General features: G+C 44.1%; 1 protein-coding gene across 3 annotated transcripts in view; it reads right to left on the reverse strand.

Annotated features, from left to right (window-relative positions):
- The window catches only part of DIDO1 (death inducer-obliterator 1), a 74,641-nt gene that overhangs the window by 42,434 nt on the left and 15,473 nt on the right, over window positions 1–16,734 (reverse strand). Inside the window, exons 2-7 of one of the 3 annotated variants that reach the window (XM_087720576.1) lie at window positions 16,401–16,583; window positions 15,194–15,398; window positions 11,495–11,593; window positions 9,619–10,489; window positions 8,424–8,742; window positions 820–1,017 (exon numbers count right to left, since the gene is read on the reverse strand). In XM_087720576.1, coding sequence (XP_087576702.1) covers window positions 820–1,017; window positions 8,424–8,742; window positions 9,619–10,489; window positions 11,495–11,593; window positions 15,194–15,398; window positions 16,401–16,568 — 1,860 coding nt within the window. In that variant the 5' untranslated portion in view covers window positions 16,569–16,583. Of the gene's footprint in view, window positions 1–819; window positions 1,018–8,423; window positions 8,743–9,618; window positions 10,490–11,494; window positions 11,594–15,105; window positions 15,399–16,400; window positions 16,584–16,734 lie in introns of those variants that run through there. The other 2 variants (XM_087720577.1, XM_087720578.1) reach the window with 2 other exon arrangements.

Consider the following 16,734-nt stretch of genomic DNA (forward strand, 5'->3'; position numbering starts at 1 on the left):
AGGCATTCTGGAAGAATTATACATGTTTCAGAGGGCTTTTAAGCAGCAATAAACACTCAAAGTCATACTGAGTGCATTTTCCAGAAAAAAAAGTTATTTATTATTTTTATATTTGCTCTCTTTGAATGTAGTGACCTTTAAAGGACAAGTGACTTTTCTGTGACCCGTGGCTGTAAGATATAACTTCCTTAATAGTTGGGAAACTCTTTTTCTGTGTTTGTAACATACATCTTTCTCACACTAATGCTTTTACAATAGCAGAAATCAAGACTAGAGTGACATATCAAGGTTTATATGAACGCAGGAAACCCTACGTTTAAGTGCATACTAAGAGGCCAAAGTAATTTGCAGAGAGGTTGGGTATATATTAAAAATATTTTACCATACAGGGGTATTTTTCTCTTGAAATCAAACAAGCACCAAGGGACTGCTGGTAGTCCTTGACCTATGACCAGATTTGGGACCAGGATATCTATTGCTAAGCCGGGCAGTTGTTAAGTGAGTTGTGCCTCATTTTACAACCTTTTTTTGCCATGGTTAAGCGAATCCCTGCAGTTTTTAAGTGAATCACGGGGTCAATTAATCGATCTAACTGTCTCTAAAAGACTGCCCCGAGATGCTGTAACAATCATAAATATATGCCAATTGGAAAGTACCCAAATTTGGACCATTTGACTTTGGGGATTCTGTGATGGCCATGTGCTAAGATGGGCTGTAAGTCACTTTCTTCAGTTGCCACTGCAACTTTGAACAGTTGCAAAATGAACGGTGGTAAGTCAAGGACTACTTTTATGCGATTTAATGCGAATCCAGACTTACCAGAGTCTGAGGCTTTATCAGAGGAGGCTTGGGTCTTGTTTTCTCTTTGGGTTTTTGTTCTTTGCCTTCACTGAGGAATTTCATGGTAGCAGCAGCATGTTTAAGGATGCACTCATTCCCGCAGTATACTGAACCTGGCTGAGCCACTTTGGAGCATCCTGGGCCAATGCAATTAGCTGCTTCGGGATCTTCAACCACCTGAAATGTAGCAGCAGAAAATTAATTGCAATTAATACTGAACATGTTTATAATACATTTTACTTAGCTATATAACAATATGTTGTAATGCAGAACTTTACTAGCTTACTAATGCCTCTATATACACAGCCCTCTAAAAACAAGTGCCAGCTGTTTGGTTTTCTTCCAAATAGGTAAATGACCGTCGGCTTACCTGAACTGTCGTTCTCTGGGCGCTGCGGGAAGAGTCCAAGCATTGTGAAATTCTGTCTATTCGCCCAAGGACTGAGTTAATTCTTTTGGCCACGCCTCCCCTCCTCATTGAGGGCCAGTTCAAAAACGAAGGCAATGGTCTGTGATGGTCGTGCGTACATTGTCACTTCCAGTCTTGTCAATAGTCTCTTGCTTCTCACAGCCCTTTCAATCCGTTAAAGAAGAAGTAAACCCCAGGGCGGGGTTGGACTCTTCCGCAGCGCCCAGAGAACGACAGTTCAGGTAAGCCAACGGTCATTCTCCTGTGCGCTGCTTGGAGAGCCCAAGCATGGGACGTACCCAAGCTATGTAGTCCCAGGGAGGGAAACAGGAACATTCAAGGAGCGTGGATTTGCTACAACTTGCTGCAGTACTCTCCTCCCGAAGGATGCTTCGACTGCGACATAGGAGTCAATGCGATAGTGTTTGATGAATAAGGATGGAAATGTCCAAGTGGCTGCCCAGCATATTTCCTCCACGGGGGCCTGAGTCGCTCACGCGGCTGATGTGGCAGCGCTTCTTGTTGAGTGAGCTGTCACCCTGGGTGGCACCGCCTTGCCCTGTTGCATGTAGGCCAACTTAATGCAAGCCTTCAGCCAGCGAGCTATACTAGAAGAAGAGACCTTCCGCCCCATTGAAAAGAAAAGAAGTGTGCTTCGGAACGACGAAAGGTCGCTGTCCGCTTGATGTACCTGCGAATAGTACGCCTCACATCGAGCTTGTGCCAGGTGTGCTCTCTGGGATGCCGATGGTGAGGGCAGAAGTTAGGGAGCACTACTTCCTGAGAGCTGTGAAACAAAGAGTTCACTTTTGGCAGAAAGGCCGGGTCTAGTCTGAGGATGACACGGTCAGTATGAATAATGCACAAGTCCTCACGCACCGAGAGTGCTGCCAGCTCCGACACCCTCCTAGCCGATGTGATGGCTACGAGGAAAACAGTTTTCAAGGTCAGATGACGGAGACTGATGGACCTGATAGGTTCAAATGGAGTCTTGGTCAGCGCTCTGAGGACGAGCGGAAGATCCCACGTGGGAAATCTGTGAATAATAGGTGGATGTAAGTTGGAAGCCCCTTTTAGGAAGCTTTTTCATCTGAGGATGCTATGTCAGGGAGACTGCGGAGTGTCTATTTAAGATGGTGGACAAGGCAGCTACTTGGCGGCGAAGAGTATTGGGCGCCAATCCCTTGTCCAGGCCATGTTGCAGAAAGACAGGAAGCTGTGGAATGGTAGCTGAAGCTGCAACCACACCACGAGAACAGCACCAGGAGTCGAAGGTGACCCAAATGGCGTCATAAATGCGTGTTGTCGAGGGACGTCACGATGCCTGGATGGTGATGACTTTTTCAGATAGATTGTCCTTTCTCAAGAGGTCCCCCTCAAGGATCATGAGGCTAACTGGAGCCAGCCGGGATCCAGGTGAACTATGTCCCCTTGGCTTAGGGACAGAAGGTCCAACGGTATCTTCTAAGGTCTGCGGATCGAGAGGCTGACCAGGTCCGCATACCAAGATCTCCTGGGCCAATGCAGAGCTATGAGAAGGACTTCTGCTCCTTCGTCCAGGATCTTCTGAATCACTTGAGGGATGAGCGGGAGCAGAGGAAAGGCATACAAAAGGCCACTCGGCCAATGGCAGCACAAGGCATCGGTTCCCTCCACTTGCGGTGTGTTGTACCTTGAAAAGAATCTCGGGAGTTGGGCATTCGCTGGACTGGCGAAGACAGATCACCGGAAGGCCGAACCGGAGCGTAATCTGATGGAAAGAGTCTGGATGTAGACGCCATTGCGTGTTGTCTATGGTCGTCCAGCTCAGCCAGTCCGCTCGCACATTGTCCACTCCGGAGATGTGGTCTGCCTTGAGTGAGGCCAGATGACATTCTGCACATCTCCCTAGAGATTCTGCCTCCACTATGAGGGTTCTGGACTTGGTGCCCCCTTGGCGGTTGATGTGTGCCTTCGTTGCTATGTTGACCGTAAGGAGCAACACATGGCGGCCCACAATGTCCTTTTGAAAATGGCGTAGCACTAGCCTGGCCGCGCGTAGCTCCAAGAGCTTGATGCTCTGCGTCACCTCTCTTTGCGACCACCTCCCTTGTGTCACCTGTTCTCGAAAGTGGGCACCCCATACCTGGAGGCTCGCATCAGTCATGACCACCAGCCGTTCTGGTTCCCTGAAGAGGCAACCCTTCATCACTGCCCGTGACTCCCACCAGCGAAGTGACCGCTTTACCTTCAGAGGAAGCTTGATCCGCCTGGGAGAGCTGCTGTCCTTCGCCCTTTGAATGGGAAGAAGCCACTGGAGTTCGCGAGCATGTAGCCGAGCCCAAGGCACTATGATGATGCAGATCATGAGACCCAGCAGCTGGGACAGGGAGATGATGGGGCTCAACTGTCTCACTCTTGCCTCTCGGGCGCGGGTTGTGAGGTTGTGCTGGCGATCCGGCGATAGAAAGACTCTGCAACACTCTGAGTCGATGAGGGCACCGAGATGTAGAATGTGGGTGGTAAGCGTTAGTTGGCTCTTTTCCCGGTTTACTGAAAAGCCGTGATGCTATAGAGTGGAGATAGTATGCTGGACGTCTCTGGTGGTCTGTTCAGAGGACAGAGATTGAATTAAAATGTCATCCAGGTAGCAGAGGAGCCAGATTGGACAAGAGCATAGATGAGCCGCCACCACCGCTAGTATCTTCGTGAAGGTCCTCGGCGCTGATGACAGGCTGAACGGAAGGGCCCTATATTGGTAATGCCTGCCGTCATAGAAGAACCTGAGGAACCTTCTGTGAGACCTGCGGATGGGAATGTGCAGATATGCCTGCTTCAAATCTATCGAGGTCAGCCTGTCCCCTTGTGTGATGCAACCCAGGATGGTCTGCAGGGACTGCATCTTGAAACGCTTGTAGACCAGATGCCGGTTTAGAGCTTTGAGGTCCAGAATGGCCCCCCACCCCAGAGCTTTGGGGGACTAAGAATAGAATAGAGTAGAAGCACTTCTTTTCCTGCTCTACGGGGACTAGCTCTATCTATCTGTAAGAGATGATGAATCTCCGCCTGCATGTGTTCCCTTTTGGGAGATGAGGGGATGGGGCACCTGACAAACGTCCTGGGAGGGAAGGATAGGAACTCTAGGGTAAGGCCCTGCCTCATGGTGTTGAGGACCCAGGCGTCCGTGGAGATCAGCTCCCAACGGGAGGCATAAAGTTGTAGACGCCCGCCTATGGGAGCCTCCCGCTGGGTAGTCACTTGGACCTGCGGTAAGAGCGGTTGTTGGAACCACCACGAAAGGGACGATGGAAGGACTGCTCTTGTTGGCGCTCCTTGTCCCTATCCTGACCCCTGTCATTCCCTTGGGAATACGATCTCTGGTAGGAAGTGCCCGGGTTGGAGAAGTCCGACCCCTGAAAGAACTGCCTATGAAAAAATGAATTTCCTTTCTTCTCAGGCTTCTTATTGGTGGTTGGAAGCACCTTCCTCTTATCCTTGGTTTCAATTAAAAACTTTTCCAAGGATTCCCCAAACAGTTGGCCGCCCTTAAATGGGGCGGAGGCAAATTTCCATTTTGCCTTCATATCTGCCTGCCAATAACGAAGCCACAGCAGGCGGCGGGAGGTCACGTTAGAGGGCACGCAATACAAATTTGGCAGCATTGAGGGAGGCATCAGCCGAATACTCCACAGCTGCAATGATTTTACTAAGATCATGCCTCCATCTAGACCCTGATGATGAGGGGTGTGCTCTCAGCTGTCTCAGCCACAGGAGCGAAGCCCTAGTGAAGAACGACGCCGAGGAAGAGGCTCTGATAGACCAAGCAGACGCTTGGTGAGTTTTGTGGCATGCCTTTTCTGCCTTTTTATCTTCAGCCTTGAGCCCCTCAAGGAGGTCGGCTGGGAGAACCGAATTGGAGGTGAGAGAAATGATGGGGGTGTCCACCTGTGGCAACTGTAACAAATCATCCAATTTACTTTCCACTGAGTAATGAGGTTTTGTCCACCCCGCTAGGATTAGTCAGGGAACCCGGTTGGGCCCACTGTCTCTGGATTACATTAAGGAACATGGTGGGTGCTGGAACCAGGTCCTGCGGCGGGGTGGTCTCATCGAAGAGGCCCTCCTTCGGGTCCTGAGAATCTGAGGTGGAAGTGGACCCCTGGGTGGTTACGCCCAATTAGGTCAAGGCCTTAGCCTTATGCAGAATTGACTTGAAAATAGAAGGGCGGAAGAGGCCCGTAAGAGGTTTTTCAGGAGGAGGATTCTCATCCTCAGAAAATTCCTGCTTGTCTGCATTATCATCTTCCAGGGCTGAAGCCTCTGTGGCTATAGAGGTGCCCGGAGATGGAGGGTCAACAGGTTGATCCCCTTTGGTAATTTGGCCTGAGTGGTTTTAGAGGCCTGAAGCTTCTTGCGATGCCAGCCTCTATGCCCTTCTCAATAGCCTGCTCAATGGCCCTATGAATGTGGGCTGGCAGATTGGCATCCACCGGGTTACCTACTGACTCCAACCCTCCCCCTATGGAGTGACCAGGAGGAAGTGGATCCTCTTCAAGTTCATCACAGCCAAAAGGACAAATTTCCTCCTGGATTGAGGAGGACTCAGGATAACCTAGAGAGGCTGCAGGCGAAGAGGCCTGAAAAATCTCCACCAGAGCTGTAGGGTTATTACAGTAAATGATCTCGATGGTCCTTAGAACTGTGGTTACGCGTGTAAGTACAAACTGCAGCAATCTGCAGCAATTCTTTGCTTGTCAGCGATTCTAGTGATTCTTTGCTTGCAGTGTGTTCTCAGGCATGAACAAGGACACAGGATGATATAATGTAATGAACCTGTAACATTTACTCATTTGAATGTATAACACTTGATTGTGTGAAAACATGCACATTCTCACGAACACCAATGATGTAATGACTAACCAATTATTGTGCCTTGGAGACTTGTTAACCAATAATGTAATAACACGTAAAGTAGGTGAGAACTAAGAAGCTGCAAATGCTATAAAAATGATGTCTCATGATTAATAAGCTGCGGTTGATTCTTCTGTCAATTCTGGATGCTCAATAAACTTCTGTTGGTTCAGCTATCCGTGGCTTGGATTACTTTCTTTCATCTTCAGCCTCGAGACCCTAATGCTACACAGAGCCTGTGGGGAATTACACTGCCCTGGAGATCCCTGAGGGAAGACTTTTTGGGGCTGGGGTGAAGGGTTGGGGTCCCTGGATGGCTGCCCAGAAGAGATGGACAGTTTCCTGGCTCGCTCAAAGGTCTTTTCAAGGGCCTTGTGTCTGTGGGCCTCGGCCTTAGACAAGGCCTTGCCACCTCTGGGGTTTGGTGTTCCCTTCCCCTTGGAATTGGAACCCTTCACCTGCTCCACCACCGTTGGATTTGGCCTACTGCATTTCACAGTGTCCATGGTGTCTTCTGGCGCTCTTTTAGACTTCTCTGCCATCTTCAATCTTTGATCTGGAAGCAGTAGAGCTTGAACCTGTAGCCAGTTATAGGCGTGAGTGCTGTTTAATGACTGCGCGCCTCACAGATGCGTCCAATCGATGGGAGAATGCCCCAAGGGGTCAAACCTCTCCTAGGCTGCTCTTATGTCCTTCGATGGAGGGGAAAGGCCTTGCCGGCGCCCCGAGGAAGGCCAATCCACCCCCGCATTTGCACGCTGAGGGAGAAGGCGCAAATGCTAGTAAATGGCCCACCAGAAAAGCGTGCCAAAAACACGCTTAAAATGGCCGCCGCGCCTTTCCGGAGTCCATGGGAGCTGTTTTGCGGTGCTCCGGGCCTCCGCCGAGGTCACCGAGCGATCCGAAGGCCAAGTAACAGCTTGGGGGTGAGGAAGTCTCCTGCTGCCCCCCATGCTCGCCAGCAGCCGCCGGACAAGCGCCCACGTACCGCAGCTCCGCTGTCCTTACAAGCGGCTTCTCTGGACTCCCTCAGCCTTTAATATAGCGATCTTGCGAAACGTTGCTTCTTTTGCCCTATCTAGCTGACAATAACAAAGGCACTAACTAATTTTGGAGAGTTCAGTTTATTTGTCCAAGGACTGAGGAACTCCCCAAAAACACTTCCGAACTGGGCTGGACTGAGTTTTTGAACTGGCCCCCAATGAGGAGGGGAGGCGTGGCCAAAAGAATTAACTCGGTCCTTGGGCGAATAGACTGAATTTAACCATGCTTGGACTCTCCAAGCAGCGCACAGGAGAATTTCTATCTTTATTAAAGGCGTTTTCAAGTAATGTTTGCCAATTGTAGGCATGTCTGTAATTATAAATGTCTGGCTATAATTGCTTCTAGCATGCAATAAGAACAAGATAAACAGTAAGAAATATAGTTTTCCATGGCTGTTTTCCTCATCTAATTCTACTTCTATTCTTGACCTTTCTTAGGCTAACATATTATGCTAAGCCATAACATGATTTGTCACAGCAAAGAATGACGCCAAAATAATAATCCATAGGGCTGGAGACGACTGGCCATATAGACAGTTTTTACATGTGGATTTTACATTGTTATTTTCATTGTATTACCTTTAAAAAGGAAAATATGCTATTGATTTTCAGCAATTGCGTTTCAAGGGGGACTTAAATTCTTGGGTTGTGCATGATGAAATAAATAAGTAAATTCACAGAAAAAGTAAATGAACCCCAACAGGATACAAAGATAAACAAGTGTGCTAAGAATTATTTCCCACAATGAAAGTATGCCTGGAAAAACACTCTTCAATCAAAGAAAAGAATACATCCAACTTTGTTTCTACTAGGAAACAGTTTTTAGATTTTGTGCAATAAGTGAAACTCTGACTTTTGGTTTTGCTGATTATATAGGTTTGTTGTTAGAGAAATAGCTGGCATACATGTCTGAAAAAGTAAAAAGTTGAGGCTGTAATGTTACCACTTTTATTCTACTGCAGTGAATAAATTTGGAAATTAATGCCTTTTCCCGCCCTTCCCTACCTTCTTCCTTTTTTATTTTATTTTTACTTTATTTGATGTATTTGAAGTTTAATAAAAGTTATACTTAAATAGTCTTATTTTACAAGACGTTCCTTGCTCTTTTCTAGGGCGGCAGAATTCTAACATTTCGTATGACATTAATACACACATATATACTTGGCAGGTAATATAGAATGTTTCCACCAGAAGTTTACCAATAATTCAGTAAAATTAAAATGAATCGTTTAAACACTCACAGGCTGAAATATTTTGAGTTTTTTCTTTCCACTTGGATTTGCAGCTTTCTCAATACGACCCTTGATGCCTTGATCCTCAATGGACTTTTGTTCAATAGTTCCCATGCTTGTGAACTCTGTGCCATCACCTGTAACCTGTCCCAGCACAGCTTCCTGTTGATTTGTTTCCATAGCTATTTCATCATGCACCTGCAGAATGGTGCAATTTGGGCAGATATAGTCTTCTCCATTTCTTTCCAGCAGGCGCCCACGGGCCTCTGAAATACCTACACAATTCCCATGAAACCATTCCTCACATCTATCACAACAAATCATAAACCTTTAAAAAACAAAACATTAACAAAATATCAGTAACATATATCAATCAAATTTTGAACTGTAGCATGCCCTATTGTATGTATGTGTATGTATGTATGTATGTGTGTGTATGTATGTATGTGTATGTATGTATGTGTGTATGTGTGTGTGTATGTGTGTATGTATGTGTGTATGTATGTGTATGTATGTGTGTATGTATGTGTGTGTGTGTGTGTGTGTATATATATATATATATATATATATATATATATATATATATATATATATATATATATATATATATAATGAAGTTACGTAAGTCATAATTTTTTTAACCCTCAAAAGAGTAAGAACCTTTGTTTTTTCTTTACAGAATTTTATAGTTTTATCTTAAAAAAGATGAGATCAAGTGTTGCCTTATATATGATTTCTACTGCAGTATCCACCCACTCATAGCTTTGTTCTGTTTGTATGCCACCGATATATACCCCATAGGAACAAGTGTCCCTATAGCCTTTATTTCCATTTTTGAAGCTAGCTATTTTCCTCTACCTGTTTTGGTTATGTAGTCCTTTCTACATTCAATATTTTTGAGTTTTTGCTACAATACAATACAGACAATGAGAAACCAAATTGTTTCAAAAATGCCCTGCAGTGACAGTGCACTTTAAAACATGCTATTGTTGTCATACATTTAAATTAATAAAGTTGTTTCCATCACCATTTAATTCCCCATTCTCCCCTTTCTATCAATACTGTCTATAGCATTTGTTGCTAAAAGCACTAATATGAAAACTGTCTTTTGATCTTTAATAAAACATACATTTAGAGTAGTTTCCTCAAATGTTTACTGGACCCATTTTATGAAATACTTCTGACGTTATTTATAAAACAATACCTGTTGTTGTGAGGCTGTTGACAGATGCAATAAAGCGTATTGGGGTCGTACACTTCTGATTCTGATTTGCCCTTTCTGCGTTCAAGTTCATTGGCGATCTGTGGAGCACATTTGATTTCTTTCTTAATCTGACCTGCTTCGCTGGTTTCCTTGGAGACAGAGCTTTGTTCCCCAGTCTCAGCATTATCTGTAGTTCCTGGTTCTTGCTTTACAGTTATTTCATGCTTAATTTGGCTGCTGGTCTGGACGTCAGCTGTCTCAGCAGGGATTTGTTCTGGATGTTTCTTCCTGAGTTGATTCTGTATCTCTTGAAGCGTTAGCTCTGAGGGCTTCTCTTCTACCCGTTTCTTTCTCAGACGGTTCTGCAACTCTTTCAACGTTAACCCATCGCTATCGCTGTCCGATGTATCTTCCTCATCCTCTTCCTCTTCGTGCTCTTTAGCACTTCTTCCTTTTCGAGTCGGCTGGCCTTTGCCATCATTAGAACGGTTCTTTTGAGTTACATTTTTTATATCAGGCATGCTATCTACACTCCCTTCGGAGGCAGTTTCGACATCGGTAACATGGCAAGAAGCTGGCTCATTGAAGTCATCAAGAGCTGTGGGAAGATTCTTCCGTCCTCTGCGCCTCACGGTCGTAAGAAATTCTTCCACCCGTTCGGTACGCTTGGGTTGCCGTCCGCTACGCCGAAGAGCCAGGCTTTGCTGCTGAGGAGATGCTTGTTCAGCAATGTCCATTTCGGCATCTCCTAAGCTTTCACGCTTTGCAATAGTAGTCCTACGAAACCCCCACGTTTTCTTGAACTCCTTGCTAGTCGGTTTCACAGTTTTTTGTTCATCCTCATTGCTTTGTTCATCTCTGTCATCCGCAGCTAACAAAGGAGAAAGAATTATGTCTTTTATAAAGATCACTTCCATAAGCAACAGCACCCTGGGAGAAATATGGAACACTGCTTTTAGGGGCACAATACATAGCCTCACTTCACTTGTAGTGTATGAAGCTAAATGTAACTTCTTATCCCATCAATAGAAATACAGGTAGTGGTCAACTTACAACAGTTCACTTAGTGACCGTTCAAAGTTACAACGGCACTAAAAGTGACTTCTGACCATTTTTCATACTTATGATCTTTGCAGCATCCCCAGGGTCACGTGATTTACACTTGGATGCTTGGCAACTGGTTCATATTTATGACAGTTGAAGTGTCATGTGATCATAGTTTGCAACCTTCTGTCAAGCAGTCAATGGGAGAAGCCAGATTCACTTAATAACTGCAGCGATTCACTTAACAAATGTGGCTAGGAAAGCCGTAACATGAGGCAAAACTGACTTAACAAATTTCGCACTTAGCAACATACATTCTGGGCTCAATTGTGGCCGCTAAGTCGAGGACTACCTGTACATCTTTGAAAAATTCAACCACCTGTCCCCATTCTAATGTTTTTATAAAGGACAGAAATTGAATACTGGTAAGGGAGGGGGAATATTTCTGATTCTTGATGCCTGTGTACAGAACCTGAACCTTCATCATCCTTGTCAGCAAGGAAAGTGCAGTCACTTTACTACAAGCATAGTCACAATATTACAGCAGTTGACTGTCCTGGCAATAACAATGAAGAAAATAGGAAGGGAGAATGCCTGATGCTGTTGTACGACTATGTCCAAGTCAGCTTCTGAATTATAAATTCAGAGATGGAGCTAAACTCATGTGCTCCCCTAGAAAGAATAGCTACTCCAAAATACTAGAATCCAACCCCTTGAGTTCATCAAAAGCTGCCAACGCAGTGGTGCAATTTGGACCTCTGCAGCCTAAGCAAAATAATGGGAACGATGCTTAGCTTCTATTAAATTTACTTCCCTAAATAAAATAATTTACCAAGAGAAGAATTTTCCATGTTAGACTGAGACTCCAGTGTCATAGATTCCAAACTGTCGTCTTCCATAGTACAGATATTACTGTTCCAAAAAGTCACCTCTGAAAACAAATAAAAAGTAATGATAAGCACGTATGGATGTTTGTGTGAGAGCACATGCCTTCAAAGACATTGGGGACTCCTAGCAACTGCCTGGAGAAACCCCTGTAGTTTTCTTGGCAAGATTTCAGAAGTGGTTTGCCACACCTCCTTGCTAGGCCTGAAAAAATGCAAATGTCCTCCAGCTGACATAAACGCAAATCTGATATAGCCTCACTTACTAAATTTCAGTTTAAACAGCAGATTAACTATGCAAGCATTTTAGTGCCTCATTCATCATGTCTATTAGAAAGATCAAATTCTAAAATAATTCATCTATTATTAGAGCTTTTTGAATGCACTGTTATCAAATGATCTGGAATATTTACAGCTTGCCTTTCAAGGCAACAAGATCTGCATGAACAGGAGGTGGGCTACAGTAAATACCGTATTTTTTTGGAGTATAAGACGCACCCTTTCCCCTGAAAAAACAGGCTGAAAATCTGGATGTGTCATACACTGAATACAGCATTTTTGCCTCCTGAAACCCCGCCCCCTTCAACAAAATGGCCGTGCATAACTTTTAGGCGGCTTGTAGAGTGCTCCTGGGGAGGGCAGAAATGAGGGGAAAACAGGCGGTTTTTTGCTCATATGGGGGGGCACCCCCCAAGAGCACTCTACAAGCCTCCTGAAGGCTATGCATGCCCTTTTTTTGGAAAAAAAATGGGCCCATTTTCGGAAGGTTTGCAGAGTGCAAAAACTTTTTTTAAAATTTGTCTCTTCAAAACCTTGGTGCGTCTTATACTCCAAAAATACGGTATAATGTGAAAGAAACACATAACAAAAATATATACTGGTCAAAAAAATAAAGGGAACACTTAAACAACACAATGTAACGCCAAGTCAATCACATGTCTGTGAAATCAAACTGTCCACTTAGGTCGCAACACTGATTGACAATCAATTTCACATGCTGTTGTGCACATGGAATAGACAACAGGTGGAAAGCATAGGCAGTTAGCAAGACATCCCCAATAAAGGAGTGGTTCTGCAGGTGGTGACCACAGACCACTTCTCAGTTCCTATGCTTTCTGGCTGATAGTTTGGTCACTTTTGAATGCTAGCAGTGCTTTCACTCTAGTGGTAGCATTAGACGGAGTGTACAACCCACACAAGTGGCTCAGGTAGTGCAACTCATTCAGGATGGGACATCAATGTGAAGTGTGGCAAGAAGGTTTGCTGCCTCTGTCAGCATAGTGTCCAGAGCATGGAGGCGCTACCAGGAGACAGGCCAGTGTATCAGGAGATGTGGAGGAGGCCGTAGGAGGGCAACAACCCAGCATCAGGACCGCTACCTCCGCCTTTGTGCAAGGAGGGATAGGAGGAGCACTGCCAGAGCCCTGCAAAATGACCTCCAGCGAGCCACAAATGTGCATGTGGCTGCTCAAACGGTCAGAAACAGACTCCATGAGGGTGGTATGAGGGCCCAACGTCCACAGGTGGGGGTTGTGCTTACAGCCCAACACCGTGCAGGACGTTTGGCATTTGTCAGAGAACACCAAGATTGGCAAATTTGCCATTGGCGCCCTATGCTCTTCACAGATGAAAACAGGTTTGCACTGAGCACATTTGACAGACGTGACAGGGTCTGGAGAATGTTCTGCTGCCTGCAACATCCTCCAGCATGACCGGTTTGGCAGTGGGTCAGTAATGGTGTGGGGTGGCATTTCTTTAGGGGGCCACATAGCCCTCCATGTGCTCGCCAGAGGTAGCCTGACTGCCATTAGGTACCGAGATGTCGAGAGATGTTGCGTACTCAGAGCCCTTGTCAGACCATATGCTGGTGCGGTTGGCCCTGGGTTCCTCCTAATGCAAGACAATGCTAGACCTCATACGGCTGGAGTGCATCAGCAGTTCCTGCAAGACAAAGGGATTGATGCTATAGACTGGTCCGCCCATTCCCCAGACCTGAATCCAATTGAGCACATCTGGGACATCATATCTCGCTCCATCCACCAATGCCACATTGCACCACAGACTATCCAAGAGTTGGGGGATGCTTTAGTCCAGGTGTGAGAGGAGATCCCTCAGGAGACCATCCGCCATCTCATCAGGAGCATGCCCAGGCACTACTGTCTCATTTTGACTTGTTTTAAGGACATTACATCAAAGTTGGATCAGCCTGTAGTGTTTTTTCCCACTTTAATTTTGAGTGTAACTCCAAATCCAGACCTCCATGGGTTGCTAAATTTGATTTCCATTGATAATTTTTGTGTGATTTTGTTGTCAGCACATTCAATTATGTATTTAATAAGAATATTTCATTCATTCAGATCTAGGATGTCTTATTTTTGTGTTCCCTTTATTTTTTTGAGCAGTGTATATTCACACAAAAACAACATCTTACATCTGCATTCTCTCTCCTCTCACAAAATTATCAGAAATACTGAAGATGATTTAATCATACTTGATAACCTGCAACTTCCAGTCATTCCTATCCTCTCAAAGATTCTGGCTTCTCTCTAGTTTTCTAGTAAATATTTAGCAGTATTTCCTTACTTTACCATCATCTCTGCTTTGTCTGATACGGGCATAATAATTGCTCCTAACAGAAAAATCTCTCCAAATTCATGATACCACCCAATTAGATTTTAGACTCTTTTCCACTTGTGACACAGTTCTGTTGCATCCCCTTATCTGCAGAGCTCCCTTATCCAGAACACCAGGGACTGGTGACCTATGGTTTGCGGGATGAATGTGGGCCATCACTCAGGATTATCTGACTCATAGTTGCAAAAAAAAAAATTCCTCTGGCCTGCAAGGGAGGGAAAGAGTGCCACCACCTCCTCATTTGACCATTTGGTCGACAGCTTCACCTTGGCACAGGTAGAGCAATAAATCCCCTGGAAATGGGTGGTGGCAGCATGGTTTCTGGCCTACAGACAAGGAAACTGATCCCTGCAGTACAATCCGCATCACTGAACTCTAATTCTTTATCCTGTGACCAAGTCATTATGAAAGATATGACTGCCTTTGGAAGCAGATGGAAATCATTATGCTAATAGTAGTTTGATAATATCAAAGTGCCTAATCTTGCGTTTAGCAAACCTAGGGTAGCAATGCTATGTATTAGTCCTACCCAAGATTTGGGAGAATGATTTTGCCCTATAATGCACTAGGTTCAATGGCCCTTGATGCTAAAAGCACTGAATACTGGGATCAGAACAGGTTATAATTTGTCTTGATGATGATAGAGTTCACATCCAACTTTTCCAGAGCTTTCCAACTTTTCTACAGCTTTCACCAATGCCCTCTCAGAAAACAGCTTTTCTCCTTTCAGCTTATAACATTGCTATCACCTAAACAAAGCAGCATACTACCCTTTCTCTCCCAATATGTCAATCATTTGTCCTCAGGTAGCTCTTGGCGAAATTTAAAATCTCCAATTTGATTTAATGTCACACCTCAATTTCTAAAGAAGGGTGTGGTACAGTATATCACAACATGCAATTGACATTTTAATGGAAGGGTTTACCTTTGAAGGCGAAGAAAGGTTAGAATCCCGTCTCCAGAATAAGCAAGAGAAATAGAAGAGTCTTCACTATCCTCTAAATGCTTTTTACCTGACACAGCATTAGAGGTTGCTGGAATTAGTTCTTCCTGTCCACTTAAGCCAAGGGAGGAATCACAGGAGGGCAGAAGTAAATCAGAGTCATTCAGCATAATCCCAACAACAGACGCTATTCTGGGGAAGCCAATAGAGTAACGGTCATCTGGATGCCATCCTGAAGACTCTGAAACCAGCAATGCTCCACTCGATACAGCTGCCTGTTATAGGAAAATTTATTTATAGTTTTCTTCACCTAAATTACTGTTTAAGTTAGAAAACTAGGTATTAAAACTTTAATCAATAGGTTTAAAAGTTAATTTAATCACACTACAAAGCAATGTGGGATCTAATACATATTAAGCATTTTATTAGGCTATAAGAAGCTCCAAGTCTTTTTAACCACTAATTTACAGAAAAGCAACCTCTAAAACCTCAAATAGGTTTTTGCTATTCAAAACAATACTGGCATAATTTACACAACCAAAGCAAAGTAATACATATAAAATTCATGGTCACTCTGTTCAGTAAATGATTCTCAAAATAATCTGTGTTCCTGAGGATTTGAAATTACTGTTGCATTTCTTATTTCTAAACATTTCTTTATATGGCACCAGCTATCTACTTCTCTACTCCCCACAGCTATTATTGAAGTAAATGTGGTATTTCCCAACTGACAAATCCCAGCTACCACAAACTCAAAAGTCTGAACATTCTAATCCATTTCCCTTAAAGGGGCAGCACAGGAAATGTTCTGTTACTGACTTTTGATTTTCACAGAAAACTAGCCACATTTTAAACAATCCCCTGACTTTTGTATCTTGCTACAATGGCTATTGAACAACACCCTTAGTTATTACATGCAAACCCCTCAAGCAACTACTTATGTCCTGTCTCAGAAATCATGTTTCTTTTTTATTTGTAATATCTTAGTTGCCACCTGGATGCAAAAAAATTGAACAGCCTGTAAAATTAGCCCAATTATATTCCACAACTGGCTTATTATCCAGTAACTTGTAGGAATGTGTGAAATGTCTTTTGTCAGTTAAAACAGTAATTTTCTCTATTCATATAAAAAAATCACATTAAAATGTGCTGCATTATGAATACATCCAGATTAACACTTATCACGGAAGGCTTTCTAGATATTATGAAGGTTAAGTAAATAGAGAAAAGACAGGATGCTCTTGCGAATCCTGAAACAACATTGAGGTACTGGATACCTTCACTAAACTGCCTTGTGGTCCACTGCTTGAAGCAGTAACTACATCCCAGGAATCAGAGGTTGAAGTCTGAAGAGATTCTGAGTTTAAAGAGCTTCTTTCCACGATGCTGCTCTGTAATAACCTCTCAATCTCCCTGTTAAGAATCTCCAACTCATCACACATCATGCAATTTTAAAAGATCTGCCAGAAGAAGAGGGAAAAATTGGCTAATCATTTCTTGTTTGATTCACACACACGCACTCAAACCCTTAGTTATAAAAGTCTATTCATGTTTCCACAAAGAAGCACCTTAAACATTATATGCAATCCAGAAATAATAAATGGAATTTAA

The sequence above is a fragment of the Thamnophis sirtalis genome, unplaced genomic scaffold, assembly GCF_051295495.1.
Source record: "Thamnophis sirtalis isolate CommonGarterSnake01/CBP01778 unplaced genomic scaffold, rThaSir2_p1.2 scaffold_7, whole genome shotgun sequence".
In the NCBI taxonomy this organism is placed as follows: domain Eukaryota; kingdom Metazoa; phylum Chordata; class Lepidosauria; order Squamata; family Natricidae; genus Thamnophis; species Thamnophis sirtalis.